At 36.8% G+C, this 23,725-nt stretch overlaps 1 protein-coding gene across 4 annotated transcripts in view; it reads left to right on the top strand.

Annotated features, from left to right (window-relative positions):
• Positions 1 to 23,725, top strand: part of hbs1l (HBS1-like translational GTPase) — a 157,085-nt gene that overhangs the window by 95,112 nt on the left and 38,248 nt on the right. For all 4 annotated transcript variants that reach the window (XM_059982482.1, XM_059982480.1, XM_059982484.1 and 1 more), the window contains 6 exons: positions 10,884 to 10,986; positions 13,641 to 13,885; positions 15,845 to 16,010; positions 17,381 to 17,498; positions 20,244 to 20,390; positions 20,511 to 20,585. In XM_059982482.1, coding sequence (XP_059838465.1) covers positions 10,884 to 10,986; positions 13,641 to 13,885; positions 15,845 to 16,010; positions 17,381 to 17,498; positions 20,244 to 20,390; positions 20,511 to 20,585 — 854 coding nt within the window. The remainder of the gene's footprint in view (positions 1 to 10,883; positions 10,987 to 13,640; positions 13,886 to 15,844; positions 16,011 to 17,380; positions 17,499 to 20,243; positions 20,391 to 20,510; positions 20,586 to 23,725) is intronic.

Genomic DNA, 23,725 nt, shown 5'->3' with positions numbered 1-23,725 from the left:
TTTTTGTACAGGTCACTCCTGCCCCAAAAGAGGTCCCAATGATCCAGAAATCTGAATCCCTCCACCCCCCCCCCCCCCGCTCAAATCCCTCAGCCACGCATTTATCCTCCTCCTTACTGTATTCCTGTACTCACTGTCACAAGCAGTAATCCTGAGATGATTACCTCTGTGGTCCTGCTTCTCAACTTCCTTCCTAATTCCCTGTATTCTCCCTTCAGGACCTCCTCCCTTTTCCTGCCTATGTCGTTGATACCAAATGTACCACGACCTCTGGCTGTTCTTCTCACTTCAGGATATCTTGGACACGAACAGAATGATCCCAGACCCTGGCACCTGGGAGGCAAACTACCATCCATGCTTCTTTCCTGCGCCAACAGAATTGCCTGTCTGACCCCCTAACTATAGAGTCCCCTATCACTGCTACCATCCTCTGCCTTTCCCTACCCTTCTGAGCCACGGGATATCCCTCAATATCTTTTGATGTTGTGGTTCTACGCTATTTACTGCTTACAAACATCACTTTATTCACCTGATTTAAAATTGTCTTGTAACATTTATGAAATAAAGTTTTGAAGGTGTATCTGGCAGACCTGTAAGGTAGACATTTCTAACACTTTCTACAGTGCCGTCAACCTCACATTTTAGTTTTCTGCATGATGCTTCTTTCACATTAGGCCATCACAAAGTTGAGATAGAGCAGGGATTCAGAGAACTGAATGATCAAAGAACTGAAAGCTACAAATAGAGTCTGCCTGCTCAGCCATCTGGATTATTGGAAAATTTGAATTTGCTTAATAATGTTCTTACAGATATGTTATTTAGCCTATTGCTCAAGGATCTTATGTATTTACTACTACAGTCAGAGCTGACACATCATCTAATTTGTGCGAATGAATCTAAATTTGGAAAGTAAGATGTTTTCCAGTTAGAGATGTAAGATTTAATGCAAATGTGTTATGTTTCAAATTGCTTATATTTGAACAAAAATTGACTGTGAATTTTGTTCAATGTGATGACAATTTAATTGTGTTATGTCTTATGCCACCTGTTGTCACCAAAACAGACTCCCTTCATCTTTGTTGGTTTTACAAAACGTGCCCTGGATTTTTTTTGTTTTCATTTTGTGCCACCTGTTGTCATCAAAACATTCTTCATCAAATTGTATTATTTCTTCACCACATAATCCATACAGAAATGATTTGTATTGCAAATTGTTTTGTGCAACAAAGTGAGAACAAATAGTCATGGGACAACTCCCCTACCACCATGACACCAATGAATAAAGGGAAAGAACTCAAAATTTTGAACCTTGTTAAATGAAAAGCACACTTGATGTAAACCAGTTCATTGGTTTGCTTATTCAGTTTCAGCTGGCATTTTGAGGAGTAATATGTTAAAATGTAGCTAGCTGGAAATCCCCTTATATATATATTTGTACGTAGAGGAAATAACCTTGTTTATAGGCACCTAATCTTCCCAGTGTTTTCTTTGGGTGTCAAAGAGTATGAGAGGCCTTAGGGTCAGTTTAAAGGAGAGATTAAACTATTGTTCTAAACTAAACATGAAGAATGGAACAGAACACTTTGCACTGAAACGTTGGATCGTATTGTTAAAGGAAAACATTGTTTATGAACTTCATACTACAAATTTCTGCCTCCTATACACATGAAAGCAAATAAATTTATTTATCTTGCTGATCATAAGATTAGCCAACCTGTTAAAGCTTTGCAAAAGGGCTTGGATATTACTATTTCTGTAAGAACCAGATGAAATGGAACTTTTAAATTAAAACACTATATATTTCCACATATTCTGTTTTCAATTTGAAATAAATTATTCACCAAAATCTTGTAAATTTGATTTCAAAAGAATTCATGGTGTCATTAATTTTTAAATTATATTTAACAAATAGTGTAAAGAAAGTCTGAACTCAAGGAATTCATCATTTTTGTTTTGTACTCTTGTGTTGCTAAAATAAGGTACTCATTCAGAAGCAGTCTTGATTCTCCCTTAAAAACACCATTGAAAGTTCATGTGTGTAAGATTGGTAAGATTTTCTTTAGTGTATTTGTTTTGCTGAATATGCAAAAGCGATATTAGTTTTGTACAGTTCTAGTGAAATAGCACCTCTTTGTGAGCATTGACAGTATTGCTTATATTGTGAAAGCTTGCAGCATTATTTTTTCAACTTTCCTTTTAAATTGACAACAATGAACAACTTGTCTCGAAATACGGAATTTTATTTTAAACATGATTTGAGGCCAGCATGTAGCTAGTTTGAGTTAAAATTCCAAGTCAGCTAAAAGTAGATCACTACAGTACTTGGATGTTAGCAGTAGTTTTAAATAGACAGTAGACTGATAGCACAAAAAATTATTATTTGTGAACAAACTGTCTTTTTACAAAACACTTGTGGTTTACAGCTATGAGCTTTATTTTGTGTGAGCTGTTATAAATGAACAATGAAAACAATTTATATCAACAGCTCTTCATAATCTGCTTAAACTTGACTGTTCTTAAGGTTCTAATCATACGCATTAACTTTGTTCTGAATATAAACCAAGTTTTAGAATCTGCATAGAAAATAAATTTTCAGTGCAAATTTTGCAAAGCGAAGGACTCTGTGGTATTTAATTTCCCCCACCTGAAGCATATCTCTTAACAACTTTGACCACAAGCCGAACCTGTGCAGTGGTTGGTGTTGTGGTTTGCAAGGTGTATAGTAGATTTTTGTAAACCTTATCATTTCAGCTTCGTTCAGACTGCAACTTCTTCCTGACAAGGTGTGTTCAAGAGATCTGAGTAAAAAAAAATATAGTTGAACTCTTTTCTCGAGGTGATACTTTTTTTTTTACAAGCAACCCACATAAGTTCACCTGAACAGTCTGTGAAGATGTGTCCTGGTTTTAGGTTATCAATGCTACAAAGTGAATGCTGCATTTTTTTAAAAGAGGGATTTTTTTTGTTACAATCAAACTGCATTAATTAATCTATACAGGTTAAAAAGATGTGTTTAGACTTTAAAAATTGTCAATATTATGAAAGGAAATCAGAGTTCAGAAAGAAGGAGAAGAGGAGCACGAATCGTGATGCTAGGTATATAAAAAATGAAAATCTATGACAGAGTTGACACTTTCCCCTTTACTTTAATATGTTTTGGTTTCATTAGTGAAAAAGTCCCAAATCAGTTGACCTTTCTTCAAGTAAAATAATGCACTTTTGACTTCGATAGCTATAAAATTGCAGCTGAACTGTTTCAGATTTATTGGCTGTATGAATAACTGTAACATTGGCTCAAATTTTTTCTCCCCGATATAGTGTGTTGTGATCTACCTTGAGGTTAATTTTCTTGAAGAAATTTACAAGGAAAAATAAATACAACAGAATTTTATGAAAAACTATACATAAGCAGAGACTGCTAAAACAACCAATATACAAAAGAAAACAAACTCTAAAAAAAAAGTATCGAGAATATAATTTAAGAGTTCTTGAAAGTGAGTGCATTGGTCATAGAATCAGTTTGGACTAGTGGTGAATTATGCTATCCTCACAGCAATATTCCTTGTCTTATCTACTCTCACCTTCTGTGAAACTTAAAACTAATTTTTTTTCTCTCTTCAAGTTTGATGAGATTTCAACTTGAAAAGTTCAACATTTCCCTTTCCACACATGGTAACAGACCTGCTTCGTATTACTATCATTTTGTTTTTATTTCGGATTTTCAGCATGTTTTTTTTTGGCTTTCTTGTGAAGCTTTATTAACTTCAGTCAATTTTAAGATATTTTTCCCCCAGGTTACTCCCTCAAAGCCACAATCTCTGCCACTAAGTGCTAGAAGCAACACTAATTGCAGGTTCCTTTCCATGTTGTATCTAATCATGATTTGGAATTTTATTGGTTTCAATGGCATTCCTGACCCAATAACATCATAGGGGAGTGATTCAAGAATGTGGCTCATTAGCATCCTCCCAAGGTCAATTAGGGATGGGCAAAAAATGCTAGGTTAGATATTACTTGATCAACTGCCATCCAGCCCCATCAACACGATGGTCGTACTTTGTACATAAAACATTAGCAGATCTTATTTGATTGTCCATATCTGCTGTTTAAATGAAGCTAGTCCTTTTGCTAGAAACAATGGTTTTTGAAATGCCTTCTATTCAACATGAATTTTAAAAAACCTGATGTTCAGAATAGTATGACCCTTTGTGTCATAATCAAAATATGGCACTTTATCAAATGTTCTTAGGAAACTCAAATTTGCAGTGCCTTGTAAGTATGCATCTCCCAACCCTTTGTTCACATAAATGAGTATTAGAACCAGGGAACAAAAGAAGATCAGATGCTGGAAATCCGAGCAATACACACAAAATGCTGGAGGAACTCAGCAGGCTAGGCAGCTTCTAAGAAAAGAGTGCAATTGACCTTTAAGGGCCGTCGACTGTACTCTTTTCCTAGATGCTGCCTGGACTGCTGTTCCTTCACCATTTTGTGTGTGTTACAACCAGGGATTTTCATCAATTTAATTTTATTTGTGAATCACATACTCCTTTTTATTAAGAGTAGAGTCCAAAATGCAGGGAACATTGTAAAGCATGAAAAACAAAAAATTCATAAACTGAATTGTCCGCAGTTCAAAAGTATTCATTCCCCTTTGCTCAGTACTTAGTTGAACCACTTCTCTCAGTTATTACAACCTGTAGTCTTTTTGGATAAGTCTCTATTAGCAATGCTCAACATGATGGAGCAAGATTTGTACATTCCTCTTTGCAGAATTCTTCAAGCTGTTAGTTGGGCAGCAGTGGTGGACAGCAGTCTTGAGGTTTTGCCAGAGATGTTCGATTGGGTTAAGGTCAGGACTCTGACTGGGCTATTAAAGGGCACCAATTTTCTTCATTTGAAACAACTCCATTGTTGCTCTGGCAGAGTGCTTTTGGTCATTTTCCTGCTGAAAGACAAACTTCCTCCCCAGTTTAAGCTTTCTGGCAGAGGCTAGCATGTTTTTATCCAAGATTTCTCTGTATTTAGCAGCATCCATCTTCCCATCAATCCTGCCCAGATTTTGATCCCTGCTGCTGAAAAGCATCCCCATAGCATGATGCTGCTTCCACCATATTTTACAGTAGGGATGATGTTACCTGGCTGATGCCAGATTTACTACTTAGTGTTGAGGCCAAAAAGTTCCACTTTAGTTTGATACAACCATGATCTTTACATTATCTTCTAAGCGGCACTTTGCAAAGTCTTCACAGGCAAGGATTTGTGTTTTCTCTTTTAAAGCAAGAGCTTCTTCCTTCCCACTCTTCCATAGATATCCTTCTTGTGCAAGCCTGTAAAGATTTTGGAGTCAGGATCTTCTCCTTTTGCAGCCACTGTCTTCTACAGCTCACTCAGAGTAGCTGTTGGTGTCATAGTAGCCTCTCTTACAAGTGCTGTTCTTCTCTGGTGACTATGTTTAGAGGGTGCCCTGACCTAGGTAATGCGGCTGTAGTTTCATATTTTTTCCACTTTTCACAATGGACTGCAATGAGCTCCAAGGTATGTTCAGTGCCTATGGAATGCTCCTGCAACCTTCCCCAGATTAGTGCTTCTCTATTATAGTTCCCTGACTTGTCTTGAATGCTCTTTTGTCTTCATTTTGTTTTAATCTGTTGAAAATTGACCATACTTTTGGACCTTACAGAAAAAAGGGGTATTTATTCAGACAATTCTCCAATTTTCTACATCAGCAAATTGGGTGAGTTGGTAAAGTAATGTACAATATTGCATCTGAGGAAAGTTAGCATAGTCATTAGGAAGGGGATGAATACTTTATCAGGGGATGAATACTTTACAATTTTAGTTTTAAATTTTTAATGAATTGTTGACAGGATTTGGAATTTTTCTTTTGATTTGACATGACATACAATATTTTTTAGATAAGCTTAAAAAAACTTACTTCAATATATTTTAAATTTAGAAAATGATACCGTAATATGTGAAAATAGTTCTGGGGGCTGAATACTTTTTCAAGGCATTATAATGGCAGTATCAATGAAGCAATCCATTAGTAATGATCTCAAATAATTCTACTGCATTTATCAAGAATGATTTTCTTTTTTAATATCTCACCAATTCTTATTGCCAACAGCACTGAAACTCAGCTTTCTTTTATCACAGCACTTTTAAGATTGTGTTTATTGCAAGCAAATTAAAGATATAACTAGAGCCTTTGTAAGACTATATAGAATGTCAGTAAAAGCTGTTAGAAAATATAGTTCTCTGGGTCATTTTCAATATACACCACTCTACCTTTTTATCATACTGCATACATTCTTGTGAATCTGGGTTAAAATACTGACATTGAATTAATATTATAATAAATAAAGGTGATCAATATATGAGGCTTTTCCAGTGTTACATACCCTCGAGGAATGGTAAAAGAAGAGATTTTAAGAAAGCCATGGTCTTTTTCTGTCCATTTATTCAGGTAAAAGGTATATTTATTCACCATAGAGCAATGATAATTTCTCAGATGAAAGATGCATTTGACAACTATCACAAAGAATATTTCCATTTAATCTACCATAAAGATTATTTTTCTACTTAAGTAAAGATTGGAATATTTCATAATACTAGGATGCTAATATTAGGAACAATGTTATATAAGATTATAATTGTAGGATGTACACTTCGTCACTTTTATAATATTTTACTTGTGATTTTTCTGTTGCTTTCCCTTTAAAATTGCCAGATGCAACACTTTTCATTTTGGACTATTAAGCCTGCAAACAGAGGATCTTTCCATTTCACGAGCCTTGATTGGATCTGAACTATTCATTACCATCTGGAGAGATTTATTGTTTGTTTGTTGTTCTTTTTTGTGCCTTGTGGTGCATTGGGCTGCAACCTTGCCGTTTCTTTAGCATTTGTCCGTTGTTTTTACACGGCTGAGTTGCTAGCTTGATGCAGCCCAGCACGGATGGAAAACATGCAAGGAGGAGGTTGATTCAAACCTGGAACCACTTCTCTCAAAGTCTGGTGAGGATGCCACTGTACCATTCGCCAGCTTAGAGTGACTTATACTGGATGGTAATAATAGACTATGCCCACAAATTCAAATCAAATAAAACTTCTTTGATTATGCATATCTCCTAAAACCAATGCTTACGAGGAGATATGTTCATCTTCTTAATGCAAAGACAATTCACATTTCCATTATTTCTGATAGTAACTCAGACAGGCCATTAAGAAAGATTGATTATTTTGAAAGTAAATAGCTTGCATCTTAAAGATTCTTGAATTAGTCGAATTCTGAGCAGCAGGAAGCAGGTTTGGATCTGGCTCACATACCTTGTATATCTGTCCCCAGCTGCAATATTAGATAGGGAAGTGCCAAGTTATGAAAGTGAGATGTTCTCTTTTTCTTTACTTCATCCATGATGCTCAACTTAAATTTTGCTTTATATTAGTCAAATAAAGAGATAGTAGTCATGAATAAATGTAATATTAGATGATTTTTGATTGAGAATAGTTTGTAGGAGAAAGGAAATCAAATATTGTAAAAGGATGTGCTTGTTGCATCTGTGGTTACTCTTTTGGTTTTCCAATGTTTAGGAACAATATCAATGAGTGGGTATGCTATATTGGTCATGTCAGTGTCTGTAAAGTTCAAAAACAAAATCCTACATTTCCTTGATAGGATTAGAATTGTAGACCTCAAACCAGAGTGAAATGAAACTTGAAAAGGGGTTTTTAGAAAGATGATCTAAATCTTTACTCTATTGAGTATATTCCAACATGATATTAAAATGTTAAGACCAGTTTTTCTGTTAAAATTAAAGCTCATTTTCTAGCATTTCCCCTGTTTAATATAAATTTTGTTTGAAGTTTATTTAATAAATGGAGCAAAGCAAACAATCCTTATGGCCTGACTTTTCTAATACAGTACTAAGTTGTTAACCATCTTGCATTAATAAAATGTTTTTTAAATTAAAACAGGGGTTAACTTTCAGTCGAAATTGACCCACAAGGAGCATGGAGGAGAGAAGGGAAACAGGTTTAGGGAGCAAATTTTAAAGTTTTAGTATTAAGCATATCAGGGATTAATGGTATATAGCAGACATGAGCACAGCCAAGACTGCAGACTTCAGAAGCTTGTAGGGAAAGTGTGTTCTGAAATGGAGATATGATTACATTAAAAAAATGTTCATACTGAGACTTTGCCAGGTGGTGAGCAGGATTTGTTTCAAGTTAGGAATTGAGTGGCAGAACTTTTGGTCAGCTCATTTTGCTAACTCAGTGTAGAAGATGAAATTTGCTAAAGGCCCTACTGAACTTTACAACTGAATGAGTTATTGTCCCAGATAGCAGTGACTCTTATTGGAGAAAAAAAACTTGTTTCTTATTTGATTAAAGTCAGGATTGCACTTGATGTATTAATAGCTTTGAATTACTCAAAAAATTGATTTTATCCGTTGTCCCGAAGAAGACTGATGATGGTTCCTCCCCACCAATTTACTTAGTTGTGGAGAATTCGGTTCGAATGCTATTTATCATCTACACTGATTGTACAGTATACCAGTGATTTAGATGAGAATATTCAAGTATGTTTAGTAAGTTTGTAGATGGCACTAACATAAATAGTGTCATAAACAGTGAAGATGGTTAATAGAAATTAGAGAGATTTTGATCACAAGGTAAATGACCCAAGGAATGTCAAATGCAGTTTAATTCAGTTACTCTAAGGTGTTGCATTTTGGCAAGATAGGTCAGGGTATGACTTATGGTGAAGAATAGAATCCTGAGGAGTGTTGTGGAACAGTGAGTCCTAGGATTTCATGTACTGTATATGGTTCCCTGAAAGTGGTAGTTAGGTCAGTGTACTGAATTCTTCAGTCAGGATATTGAGTGTAGAAGTTGCAATGTTATGTTGCAGCTGTACAAGATATTGGTGAAGCCACATTGGAATATAATGTTTGGTTTTGGTCACCCTGCTGTAGGAAAGTTGCTAGTAAGATGGAAGGAATGCAGAGGAGATATACAAGAATGTAGCAGAAGCTCATGGGTCTTGAGTTCTGGAGAGAGGTTGAACAAATAGGTACTTTATTCATTTGTAGTGAAGGAGAATAAGCAGTGTATTAAATCATGAGGAATGGTGAATGGACACGATGTCTTTTTTCTTCCAGAGTAAGAGAATCAAGAACTAATGGGCATAGGTTAGGGTGAGAAGGGAGGGATTTAATAGGAACTTAAGGGACAAACTTTTCCACCCAGAGGGTGGTCCGTATATAGAATGAGCTGCCAGAGGAAGTGGTTGAGCCACGTACATTAACAACATTTAAAAGGCACTTGAACAGGTACACGGATAGGAAAGAACAGATGTGGGCAAAATGAATTCAAATAAGGCCTGCTTAGATGGGAATGTTGATCAGCATTAACAGGTTGTGCCAAATGGCTATTTCTGAGCTGTATGATATGAATCCTAATTCTCTTCAGAAAAATATACTTGGAGAGTGTGTTTTTTTTTGAATGAAGTGAAATAGTTTGCTATTTTCAACTGTTTAATTTTTAATTGCAGGTCTAATAAAGCAAAATTTATAATCCATGTTAATAAATTTACTTCGAACTTTGAGCATTGACGAGTCAAACAAGGGGACATAGTTGCAATATTAAGGGCTAGTCTTAAAACTGATGGGCATAGAAATTTCTTCTCTGGGATTCTGTTACGATTATTATTCTATGGATTTATTGAGTATGCCTGCAAGAAAATGAATCTCAGGATTATATATGGTGACGTGTATGGACTTTGATAGTACATTTAGTTAGAACTTTGAATCTCTGGAATTTTTTGTCTCAAATGGAGGTCAGATCTTTATCTATGAGGTAGATAAATATTTGAAAGATAGAGAAATTAAGGTTTATTGAGAAATTAAGCTGTCTGCCTGAAATAGAATCCTGAATATGAAATGCATCTGCGCAATAAGGTTTGTGCTGGCTTATACAAAAAAATGTCCTTAAATCTAAGTCAATTAAAATGTTACATTTGAACACATGTTTTATAGTGTAGTACCATTATGGAGTACTTGATTTAATAAAAATTTACATTTGTAAGATATATATATTCCTGTTTACATTTAACTTACATTTGTTAGATAGATATATATTTGAGATAATACAAAGAACTTATTTGAAAAAAGAATTTGTTCCAGAACATGTGCCAAAAATCGTTTTTATTTATTTATACATTCCATTTGAAATATTTTTGAGCTGCTCAGAATATTACTATATTCACCATTATATTCTCATGATGTTTAGTATTAGGTGTATTGCAGCACTTACCTGAAAACTTTCTTGGAAGCATAATGGGTAACTGGTGGGAGGGTAGAGAGTTTCTACCCTCTTTCTATAAGTAAGTTTGTGCACTTACATTTATATACATATGTATGTGCTTGCACATGTAGCTGTACATACAGGGATGGGTGGAATAGTTTCCCAAATATGGGAGAAGCAGCCACACATGAAATTGGTCCTCTGGTACATGTATAAATTGCCTCTGACAAATTGAAATCCAGTGTGCATCAGAATGGATTTAAAAGCCAGTTACTTTGTTATTAAAAATATAAAATTCTGGAACTACTCAGCTGGTCAGGTACCATCTTTGAAGAGTGAGAATTAATGTTTCAAATCCAAGAACTATAATCGTGTGGTAAAACTTTTTCAAGTGGCACTGCTTGGCTTTGCATGTTCCCAAGTCAAAGCTGATTACAAAATTGTAATACCGTGTTTTATATGGCTTAAACAGTTTAGTGTAGCAAAAAAGATGGAAGCCATTACTCAAAGTTTACTTAGTATGTGTAATTTTACCATTCTCCCTTTCTAATTTCATTATTTTTGTACCTCAGGCAAAGCAAGGGAGCAACCAACTAGAGTTGATGCCGACATCATACCAAAAGTTGCAAAAATGACAGTATCTGGAAAACAAGTAACAGGATTTAATATACCGAGGTACCATTCTTTATTCCCCCTCTTGCGTTGGTAAAATGTATTAAGTTGCTGCTCATGTTTGCATAGATAAGGTGTAAGTATTTTTTAAAAAAATGAATGTTTTTGACAAAGGTATCGTGGGAAGTACAACACAGTGATAGTTTTCAGAGATAAGTAGTACTGTCTTGCTGAAATAGTTAACATTTCACTTTTGTTTTTGCTAAAATGGTGTGGGAAGAGATTTGTGTAGAAACGGATGAACTTACGAAAATGTGCTGAATATTGTCTGACCTCTGCTTAAAAAATTGAGAATAATCAGTCTGTGTCTTTAGTAAAATCTCACAAAATTGCTAAAAAAAAGAGGAAGATTTATTTGAAGGCTATTAGGGGGAAATCTGAAATGAACCAGACTTATTTGATGCAATTAATTCACATGGTTAATAAAGTTTAGTATAATACAAAACTGATATGAGCTTTAATGCTTTTTTCACGTCTGCAAGACCTATTTCAGGGTTTTTCTCGGTAGGGTAACTGATACTATATGTGTTGGCTGCATAGCCAAAAAAGGTACCAGTTTTACTAATCAGCTAAGTACATTTGAAACACAATGTAAAGATGCTGGATTGTGAGTAATATTGAGAAACTGTTTCTTTACCATCTTCCTATTGAAATAGATTTGATTCTATAATGACCTCATTTTTCTGTATTAAAAGTGTGCAGATTGGTGCACATGGGCATTTACATGGGGGGGGGGTGTAGGTTACCCTGCTTTTATAGTTATTGTACAACTACGGGAAGAGTGTAAACCCAATGATTTATCCAATTTCTGTTAGTCCCATAGATGATTTTTAAATGGCAATAAATATGGAAGAGCTCCTGTCTGAAGAATAAATGAAGATATTGACCCAGAAAATGCCCATGCTTTTTCATGGTGTTAAACAGCATTTATCTCATAACTGATGCTATTTCTAAAAGTTTTCGAAAGAGTGTGAACTTATAATTTGACCTTTACAGACCAACGTGGTTAGGTTGCTCTGCGTGATACTGTACTAAGCTAGGCAGAGTATGGCATTCCCTATTGGATGTGTGGCAAGTTCTCAACTTGTTGCCCAGCAGGAATGATCTTTGCATCCAACTATTAAAAGGGCATGTCATAAAACAAGCATACACTTCCAGTTGCAGGAAAATGTTAACATATTTGGTACTCATAGAATGATGAGGCAAAAGTGTTAGGAGAATGCTAGGTGTTGAAAGGACTTGGATGTGTGGATGAATAAGGAAGTATCTAGGTGTATGTCCTTTATGCTTGTGACAGCTTTTCAGACAAATCTCTTAAGTTTGAATGCCTGTACCTTGGGGAGCCTTGCCCTGCTCCTCAAGGGAAAGGAGGTGATTTTTTTCCTTAGTTGTGAATGGAGCTTCAGTGACCTGTCTTCTACAGCAGTAAACTGTGAGAGTGATCATAATAGCATAGGCAGTCTTTGGTGTCAAAGGTTTTGTTGAAGTTGAAGAACGTAATATGAGTTTTAGAATTTTAAATTGCACAGTTTTGGGGAAATAGTTAATAACATTTGGATTCAGTGAGTAATTAAAAGCTGCCATTTAGAAAAGAACTTTTTGTGGACAGATTTTGACCTTTCCAGTAACGTTGACATTGTTTGAAGGAGTTTTATGCTGGAGAAAAATTAACAAGTGTAAAGAAAATTTCTGCTTATTTGGTGCACTAAATCAAGAACAAAAAGCTATCTTACATAGCTTTCATAAACTCTGAACATCTCAAAGAATTTTAAAGACAATGAAGCACTTTTAGGTTTTGTATTTAATGTAATGTAGGCTATGCACAGTCAATTTGTTCTAATTTTGAACTGAGATTTTCAGACAACAGGACAAAACCCATTTTGTATGTTGCTAGTTTTTAATAAACAGCAACTAACCATGTAATTTAGTTTTTGATATTACTTCTTGAAGTTCTGCTAGATCATAGGGAAACTTAACCCACCTTTGAAATAGTGCCACAGAATATAGTATTTGCTGTTAATGTTGGATGGACAACATTTATTTATTGTCTTGTCCAAAAGATGCCATTCTCTCAGTAGTGCACTGAAATATCAATATAGATTATAATCTAGCCACATTGTTTAATGTTTTTTCCGAAGGGATAGGATGTTTGTGTCTTTAATCTCCAATTTTCTTCCTTTTGATATTGGTGTGGCAATTTCACATGCAGTCAAAATCTCTGGACATAATGCAGAGGACAAAAGAAATCAGTAAGATGTAGGATTCTACCTATGTTCAGTATGAGGGTTTTAAATAACTTCTCCCCTTCCCCATCTCCACTTCGCAGCATTACACACTAGAATTAATTTAATAGTTTATGTAAGATTACAGGGTTTCATTATTTTGTGCAATGACATCTTTTGGTTAGCCATTAACTAAAAGACTCTTAATGTTACCATATTTTGCAGTTTTTATCTAATTCCCAATCAAATTTTCAACTGGAATCATGGAAATATTACAGATTGTAATTAATGAAAGTTTTGTTTACCACCATGGAATAAGTTAGATTGTGGTTTTACAGTGTTCAATGTGCTTTGTGGATTGTATGCTTTTTGAGATGAGGAATGTGAATATATCTAGATGTCTGTTTTAATTAATGTTTACTTCATTGGATACAGAGCAAATGCTGATGAGAATGACCACCTCCAAAAGGGTGCAGTGCCAAATGAAGTTTTTCCATCTGCCCTGCTGGAGACTTCTCTGAAGCCAAATGCTGTAGGTTCTGTTTCCCCTTTAAATGAAGAAACAACAGTGGTTCAGACACCAAGCAAAGTCTCTACCAAAACAAGACAGCAGCTTGATGTGAAAGTTGAACTTGAAAAAAGGCAAGGAGGAAAGCAGCTTCTGAATCTGGTTGTTATTGGTAAGAGATAATGTGGTTAAGCATGTACACTCACTTATTACAAGCTAGACTATACCTTTATACAGTCAGTACTTTATAAATTAAATGGACTTTTACAGTATTTAGCTTAGGACAAACTGGAGCCTCATATTCTTAGATTCAAAAACAAATTAGAATATCTAAAGTTATAATTGGACAGGAGGCTATTTGGTTTATTAAACTTGCACTGCCTCTTTGCAGAGTAATCCAGTCTCTCTTGTTCTGCTGCTCTTTCCTCATAATTATGTAAGTTATCTTCTATCTGTTAAAATGAAACACTTCAGACGTATTCATTTTCTTCTGCCACTTGTTTATTAGCCAGTTCATGTCTAAAATACTTTTATCACTGCTGGGATACTGTTAAAACATTAATCTATTAACAATAAATGTGTTTATTAAAACTGACATTAATACATAAGTGTACTGTAATTTATAGAGTATTCCCAGCTGAATGCAAGTTGAGTAAACAAATACAGTACTTGGCTACGTCATTAGAAATTGAACTTGATTTCTCATTGTGGCTCTCCACATACCTTGTCCATCAATGGGATAAAAATACCTGGTGAACCTGAATTTTAAATCTCTTTCATATCTTCAAGGCCGTGGAAACCAAAGTAAAATTTATGTCAACAAACACAGCTGACATTCAGACATTGAGACTGATAACTTCAGTAAACCAAGGTGACAAGCTGTCTAACAGCTAGATTGAACATACTATGTTGCTGCTAATCAGGAAGTATCTTGACTCCAATTGACACTATTGCAATTAGCCATTATTAACAAGTGAAACTTCTGTGAGTCATGTCTGCTTATAGATGCATTGCCTGTGGATCTTGATTCCACAATTTCAAGATTCAATATTGTTTAATGTCATTTCTGAAATAATTATTATTCTGGATCCAATACAGCACAAAAAAATGAAGATAAAAAACTCAATTTAAAAAGAAACACATTAAATGCAAATTTGTCACAGCTGTAAGGTGTTCCTTCCAGGTCCTCCTACTTCTCCTTTATTGACAGTGAAAAGTAAACAGCAATAGTTATTTTAAAAAAATACATTGGAGTTTTCAAATAAATACATTACCATAGAAAAATTAAAAATGGGATTTTCTATGGCTGAAATGTTCATTATATGTATTGTTTTGTCATTTTTACAGATATTTGAAGAAAGTTGCATTTGTTATTACTTAAATAGTAGTTTGCATTGCTAGTAATGGAAACTCTGATTCAAATGAAACTTATGGTTTCAGGTACTATTTTTGTATCTCTTCCTTTCACATATTACATTTCAGAAAAATATCCCTGTGTACAACACATCACATTGTTTGTAGTGGTTGTGTTTCTAGTAATTATATATTGCTCACTCATTTTATCTTTTATTGAAGCAGAGATTTGCATTTACTAATTTTGAAGGGATCTTCAAGGATAATCTTTTAATGCAATCAAATTTGATACTGAAATGAATTGTTTAGCCCAGTCTTCTCAACAGTAGGATAGATAGGATTCTGTAGATCTCAGTTCTTCATATTTCACTGAGAGAAATGAAGCCAAGCTAGTCTTCTACAAAATATCAATAAGTCAATGATCTCCATCTCTGCAATACTGTACAGAGCAAAATTAAGAATTATATTCCAAGTGGTGTAATTTAAACCACCGAGACAATAAAAAGTATGTTTGATCCCAGATTTATGATATATTAACAGGTCTGAGTTGGTATGAATGAATACATAACAATTGGTACATGACTAGATTAGAAGTCAAAAATGGATGCCCTTTCATGGATGAATATTACCTCCAAAATTTGACACCTACAAGTTGCTCCCTCTTTCATTTTCATTTAGCTGACAAAATGTGAATACAGTAAGTTACTTTCAGTAGTATTAAATATTTAATTTATTGAAAAATGTATGTATTAATTCAAGTATAATTGTTTTATGACAGGCCATGTAGATGCAGGCAAAAGTACTTTAATGGGCCATGTACTCTTTCTTCTGGGCAATGTAAACAAACGTGTCATGCACAAATATGAACAAGAATCAAAAAAAGCAGGAAAAGCCTCATTTGCCTTTGCTTGGGTTCTGGACGAAACAGGTGAAGAAAGGGAAAGGTAAAAAATTTCTCTCATATGTATCTATGGGTGTGAAAATCTATATTCCATATGCAAACTACTGTCTGTAACTGTGCCATCCGTTGTGCACATAGTGGAAAAGCTAAGCATCATAGAGTCATAAAACACTGAAACAGGCCCTTCAGTCTGATTTAGTGCATGCCAAACTGTTAATTTTGTTTAGTCCCATCAACCTGCAGCTGGACCGTAGCCCTGCATACCCCTCCCATCTATGTGCCTATCCAAATGTCTCTTGAGTGTTGCATTCGAATCTGCATTCACCACTTTAAGTGCAGTTCATTTCACGTTCGCGCCACTCTCTATGACTGAAGAAGCTCCCCCTCAGATTCCCCTTAAATATTTCACCTTCGTCTTTAATCTGTGACCTCTAGTTCTAGTCTCATCCAATTTCAGTGGAAAAAGGCTGCTTGCATTTGCATTGTCTATATTCCTCATAATTTTTTTATACCTCTATCAAATCTCCCATAATCCAGGGAATAAATTCTTAACCAATCCAACCTTTCTCTATAACTCAGGCCCTCAAGATGCAGCAACATCCTTGTAATATTTCTCTGTACTCTTCCACCCATATTTCCATCTTTCATGTAGGTATGTGACCAAAACTGCACGCAATACTCCAACTTAGGCCTTGCAGACATCTCATACAACTTTAACATATCATCCCACCCCTGTACTCAGTACTTTGATTTATTAAGGCCAGTGTGTCAAAACCTCACTTTCTGACCCTATCTACCTGTGACGCCACGTACAAGGAATTGTGAATATGTATTTGCAGATGGCTTTGTTCTACAGACTCGTAAATGCACTATCATTTACTACCATTTGTATTCCTGATAGCGGTGTACAAGATAAGGAGTGACATTGATTGTGTGGATAGTCAGATGCTTTTTCCTAGGGCTGAAAAGGCTAGCACGAGAGGGCATAGTTTTAAGGCGCTTGGAAGTAAATATAGAGGAGATGTCGGGTAAATTTTTTATGCAGAGTGGTGAGTGTGTGGAATGGGCTGCCAGCGCCAGTGGTAGGGTCTTGATAGGAAATGATAGGGTCTTTTAAGAGACTCCTGGATAGGTACATGGAGCTTAGAAAAATAGAGGGCTATGGGTAAGCCTAGGTAGTTCTCAGGTAAGGACATGTTCGGCACAGCTTTGTGGGCCAAAGGGCCTGAATTGTGCTGTGGGTTTCTATGTTTTTCTGTTTCTATATCTACAAATAATTAAGATTGTGTGAGAATAGAGTTCCTTCCCCTGTAGACATTTGCACCTTAGCACTAGATAAAACTGGTATTTTTAAACGATGCATTATGGAGCCTTTCATCATTGTTTAAAAATTGACTTTTCCCATGCTTTTAGAGGTGTAACAATGGATGTAGGAGTGACAAAGTTTGAAACTAAGACAAAAGTGATCACATTAATGGATGCACCAGGTCACAAAGACTTCATTCCAAATATGATTACAGGTGCTGCACAGGTAAGCAAAAATATCTTTGTGGTTACATTTCTGGCAGCTACCAGTCTTTGAATTTATATTTAAACTTAAGCAGATTTTTGAAAAGTTGAAATGAGGTCAACAATTCAAAATGTCAGCCTGATTTTTTAATAAACAATATTTGAAATATGAGAATTTTATGTTTGATTCTAGCTACAACTAGAATGAAGTTTATTCCATTTTTCATCTAATAATTTCCCATGCTAAGGTTTTGTTTGTCAAATTTAATTCCACAAGTTTTTCTCTTGTGCTACAACGCAGTGTTTGAATCTTTGATGAAGAGTGAATACGTTTTCTCCTAAAATTGTCCAGCTCATTTCTTCTCTTCCTTTGCTACTCAGATTGATTCAGTATAATTATATTTCAGTTTAGTTTTATCCATATTTGTGCTTTTCGCAGCTTTAATTACTGACTCCCAATTTCTGTTCAGTTTCCTCAACCTGTGCCTGAAATACTGCCAGAATTCATTTGAGGTGTACTCTTCACACTAAACTTGTTAAGCAATATGTAAGAACTACAAATTTATGTACATCACTAAACATATAGTAAATAAACTTCATTTTTGGAATGTCATGTAAGAGGAGATGGAGATGCAGATATAATAGTGATGTTTAATAGGCATTTGGACAGGTGTGTCAGTGAGCATGTTTGGAATGGAGGCCATGCAGATCAATGGGATTAGTTTAATTGGCCCAGGCATCATGCGCTAAGGAGCCTGTTCCTGTGCTGCACTCTTCTGTGAAGCAATTTCCTGTTGCCAGCTCTAAATAATTTGAATTTCAATTTCTGTTATGTTTAAACGGAAAGGAATATCTGATACTAACTGCTTTTATCCCTTACAATGCTGGCTGGTGGTGTAGTGGCATCAGCACCAGACTTCGAGGCAAATGGTCCCGTGTTCAAATCCAGCTGGCTCCTTTGCACACTTTCCATACATGCTGGGTTGAGCATCAAGCTAGCAACTCAACCTCGAAAACAACAAATGCTAAAGAAAGAGCAAAAAATGCAGCCAGATGCACCACACAGGTGAAAGGAACAGTGATCCCTTACAATATTTTTATTTTGCTTCCATTCCTTTTTCAAAGCCTCTTTTATAATGTTATATCAGTATGGAAAGCTACATTACTGTCTTGGGCACATTTCTATAGCTGGGGTACCTAAGCATAGTACTGTATTTGTCAATGAGTATTTGGAGAATGAGTTTGTAAATCTAGCAGAAGCAAAGGATGTTGGGAATGGCAAGGGTGGAGTGCCTGGGAGGAGTGTGGGACAAATTGCAGATAAAGAGTGCCAGGGACACGGTGTGGCACAATGCAGACACAACCAGCCCTGAGATACCAAGCAAGGTCATTTAATACAAAACTATTGGTTTAATGATCATTGCAGAATATCTCTCTGGTACTTCCTGCTCCCTTCCCCTTTTCCCAACTGTAATTCCCCTCTCCCTTCCTCCTTTCCACTCTGTCCAACTGGTGACTTATATGAGAATCAAGTTTATCATCACTCACAAATGTCATAAAATTTGTTTTTTTTTGGCAGTACAGTGTAATACATAAAATCACCACAGTACTGTGCAAAATTCTCACTAACAGTCACTGAATTCTGAGGTGATAAACCCACCTTTCTCTGGCTTCAAACATCTAAGGTGAAAACAACTTTGGTCCTGCCAAATCCATGAGGTTATGATGTCTCCCACCCAAACCCTGGTTTGTGTGAAAGCTGTGCAATTTACTGCCGTGGGCAAGAAGTAACAGATCATACGCTGCATGCAATTAAAAAGAAGTATGTTTATGAATGGTAATTCAAGCAAGCAGTTATTAACTGAAAGAAAGAAAAAAAACAAAAAAGGCCCCATTACTCTTAAACAGTCAAATGTACACTTAAGTTGGAGTTTATCTTGAGCTTGTCTGTCACTTGTGCGTTGGACCCTCAGTCTGCGTGAAAGCACACACCACCTTCTGAACGTCACTCAAAATCCATCTGGAACAAATGAGGCTCCCTCAGGTGCATTGGTTCTTCCTTCTTGAAGCCATTCATCTGCACAATGCATCTTGTGCAACAGGAATGGCATCCTCAGCCATCTTTTCTGCTGTCGTCTTCCAACTCCGGCAAACAAAGACCTTCAACCCAGCATTCTCCAGAACCTGTCCCAATTCCACTATCCTGATTGGCTGACAGCACAATCCTTATCTTAGCTCAAACCCAGACAAACAGAAAGCAGAACAGACTGCTCTTACAGAACCACTAAAATGAAATACCTTCAACATAGCAGTAAAAATCTTAACCAGGGTGTTACAGTACTGTATTAGCTTTACAAATAAGTCCAAATGCTATGTCTATTGCTTTTGGAAGTTTGAGTGTGGATCTAGTGTCATGCCATGAGGGTGCCTTTGGCCAGATGCAACATATTTAGGGCTCATTATATTCCTTTACTCTTCTTAAGATTCACTTCCTTTGTATAAGATGATACAAGCTGACAATGATACACTTGATTTCTTTAGCTAGAGCAACACTAAATCTAAACCGGCCATTATTTTCTATGCCTTTTGTAATAACTAATTACTGCAAAATTGAAACCATATTTAAAGGCAATAAATCAATGAAACAAAATTAAAAGTCAAGTTGATTTTTCATAAAATTCTGTTATTATGTTATTAAAACTTGGAAATGAAATTATCTTGTGAATTTTGCAGAGTTTTGAAGTTTCTGTTTGCTTCATATTTCCAGGCTGATGTTGCAATCCTAGTTGTAGATGCAAGTCGTGGAGAATTTGAGGCTGGATTTGAGGCTGGTGGGCAGACAAGAGAACATGCATTGCTTGTTCGCTCTCTTGGTGTAACACAGTTGGCTGTTGCTGTTAACAAGATGGATCAGGTAAACCTAATGAGTCGATGTCTAGCACATTATCTCAGATTGGTTTATACCACAGTTTCCTGTACCTCATGAGAAAATGGTTACATGCCCAACTGTGACAATTCTTGGTTGATTTTGCAGGTGAAATGGCAACCTGAAAGATTTAAAGAGATTTCTATCAAACTTGGGCACTTCTTGAAACAAGCAGGTTTCAAAGTAAGCAATGAGATTACTGTATTCAACTTATCTGTTGTACTACAACTCAGTTTGTTAGATATAGCACTGAACAAGTTGGTAATATACCGCAAAATTTCTTCTGTTTGAGTTATATCTGAAAAGTAATAAAAAAAATTCAGCATTAAAGTGAAAATGGAGGGAATACACAATTAGAAAAATCCAAATGTAACTCAGAAAAGACTTTATTTTTTCAAACATAAATGAGTGGGAAGGGAGAGTGTTTACTGTATACTGGGAGAGAATCCGTAAAGTAACACAAAATGCTGGAGGAACTCAGCAGGCCAGGCAGCATCAAAGGAAAAGAGTAAACATTTGATGTTTTGGGCTGAGACCCTTCACCAGAACTGGAAAGGAAGGGGGAGAAAATTAGAATAAGAAAGTGGGGGGAGGGGAGGAAGAAGTACAAGATGGCAAGTGATAGCGAAGCTGGAAAAGGGGGAGGGGTGAAGCAAAGCACTGGGAAGTTGGTTGGTGAAAGAGATAAAGGACTGGCAAAGTGGGAATCTGATAGGAGAGGACAGAAGACCCTGGAAGAAAGGGAAGGGGGAGGAGCACCAGAAGGAGGTAAGGAGTTCAGGTGAGAGGGAGAAGCAGGAATAGGGAATGGTGAAGGGGAACAGGAGGACAGTTACCGGACGTTCAAGAAATCACTATCTGTGTCATCTGGTTGGAGGCTACCCAGATGGAATGTAAGGTGTTGCTCCTCCAGCCTGAGTGTGGCCTCTTCACAGCAGTAGAGAAGGCCACGGACTGATATGTAGAAATGGATGGCCACCAGGAGAACCTGCTTTTTGTGACGGATGGGGTGAAGCGGGCTTCCAATCTACATCTGGTTCCACCAGTATGCAGAAGGCCACACTGGGATGACCCACAGTAGATGACCCAACGTACTGACAGGTGAAGTGTCGTCCCACCTGAAAGGACTGTTTGGGGCTCTGAATTTAATGAGATAGGAGGTGTAGGGGTGGGTGTGGCACTTGTTCCACTTGTAAGGATAAGTACCGGGGGGGGGGGGGGGGGTCAGTGGAGAGGGACAAATAGACAAGGGAGTTGCGTAGAGAGTGGTCCTGTGGAAATCGGAAAGTGAGGGGAGGGACAGATGTACTTGGCGGTGGGATCCTGTTGGAAGATGGCAGAAGCTACAGGGAATTATGTACTGGATGCAGAGGCTGGTGGGATGGTGGGTGAGGACCAGTGAAAAAAAGTTTGGGTTGTCCTGATTGTACCAGTCTCCCTGTTAATGCACCCATCTGTGATTGAATTCATCACAGTGACCACTGCACCATCCTTGTATAGTCTCAAGTTTGGTCTACAAAGAGAAGATACAATCCTTAATATGTGACAAGTAACCTACTCTTCATGATTCTTATAAGTGACCTGGATGAAGAAGTAGAGGGATGGGCTTGTAAGTTTGCTGATGACACAAAGTTTGGGGGTGTTATGGATAGTATGGAGGGCCGTCAGAGGTTACAGTGGGACATTGATAGGATGCAAAACTGAGCTGAGAAGTGGCAGATGGAGTTCAACCCAGTTAAGTGTGAGGTGGTTCATTTTGGTAGGTCAAATATAATGGCAGAATATAGTATTAATGGTAAGACTCTTGGCAGTGTGGAGGATCAGAGGGATCTTGGGGTCCGAGTCCATAGTACACTCAAAGCTGCTATGCAGGTTGACTCTGTGATTAAGAAGGCATATGGTGCATTGGCCTTCATCAATTGTGGGATTGAGTTTAGGAGCAGAGAGGTAATGTTGCAGCTATATAGTACCCTGGTCAAACCCCACTTGGAGTACTGTGCTCAGTTCTGGTTGCCTCACTACGGGAAGGATGTGGAAACCATAGAAAGGGTGCAGAGGAGATTTACAAGGATGTTGTCTGGATTGAGGGGCATGTCTTGTGAGAATAGGTGAGCAAACTCAAGCTTTTCTCCTTGGAGCGATGGAGGATGAAAAGTGACCTGATAGAGGTGTATAAGATGATGAGAGGCATTGATTGTGTGGATAGTCAGGCTTTTTCCCAGGGCTGAAATGGCTAGCATGAGAGGACTCAGGTTTAAGGTGCTGACGAGTAGGTACAGAGGAGATGTCAGGGGTAAGTTTTTTATGCAAAGAGTGGGGAGTGTGTGGAATGGACTGCTGGTGACGGTGGTGGAGGCAGAAATGATAGGGTCTTTTAAGAGGCTGCTGTATAGATACATGGAGCTTTAGAGAAATAGAGGGCTATGGGCAACACCAGGTAATTTCTAAAGTAAGGAAATGTTCAGCACAGCTTTGTGGGCCGAAGGGCCTGTATTGTACTGTAGGTTTTCTATGTTTCTAACAATCATGACCTGGCATAGAAGTTACCTTACTTTCTGAGCAGTGTAGTAGTACATGTCAAGAGTAGAATCAGACGAAGGAAAAATAAGTTGACATATTAGTGAGCATGGAGCTATATTTATGTTTTAAGAGGAACTGAGGCAAAGAATTTAGATCTTGTGAACTTGAAACAAAAGCACAAAATGCCATTATTGAGTAGGCCCAGCAGTTGTGGTAAGAGAAACAGTAAACACTCTAACATTGGAAATTTCTGGCCTACATGCTGCAGGAGAAGTGTAGCCTTCAATGAGCATTTATAACTAAAGTTTTTCCTTCCTGTTACTGAGCCATGAATAATGGGGAAGGTAATGAGATGAAGTGGCTTCATTAATGTATTCAGTCACGGTCTGCACACTGCCTGAAGGGGTATTGGTGTGGAAGTAGTCATGTAGTTTAAAAGTAGTTGGATCCATTCTTGACTGTGCTCTTACACTAAGTGACAGACCAAGATCTGAGAAGATGAATTAAGTTACATAGGCCTTTTTCAGCTGTTATTGACAGGACGACTAAATGATTGTCCTTTAAACCTTAAATTTTAATGACTCTTGGGTCCATCTTATTCTTTTGAGCTTCTTCACTGCTGCAGAAGCCAGTATTTAGCCATTTGCACTTCCTGTTCAGTTGCATCACAGCTTAACATGGCAACTGCTCTACTCAAGACTCAAGAAATTACAGAGTTATGAAGACAGCCCAGTCTAAAGCCTCCCCAACTGCTGATTCCCTCTGTCTTGGGAAAAGACCCAACATAATCAAAGAACCCTTCT

Source organism: Hypanus sabinus, chromosome 10 (genome assembly GCF_030144855.1).
Source record: "Hypanus sabinus isolate sHypSab1 chromosome 10, sHypSab1.hap1, whole genome shotgun sequence".
NCBI lineage: Eukaryota > Metazoa > Chordata > Chondrichthyes > Myliobatiformes > Dasyatidae > Hypanus > Hypanus sabinus.
The sequence above is the reverse complement of the archived record's forward strand: the minus strand, read 5'-3'. Positions and strand labels throughout refer to the sequence as shown.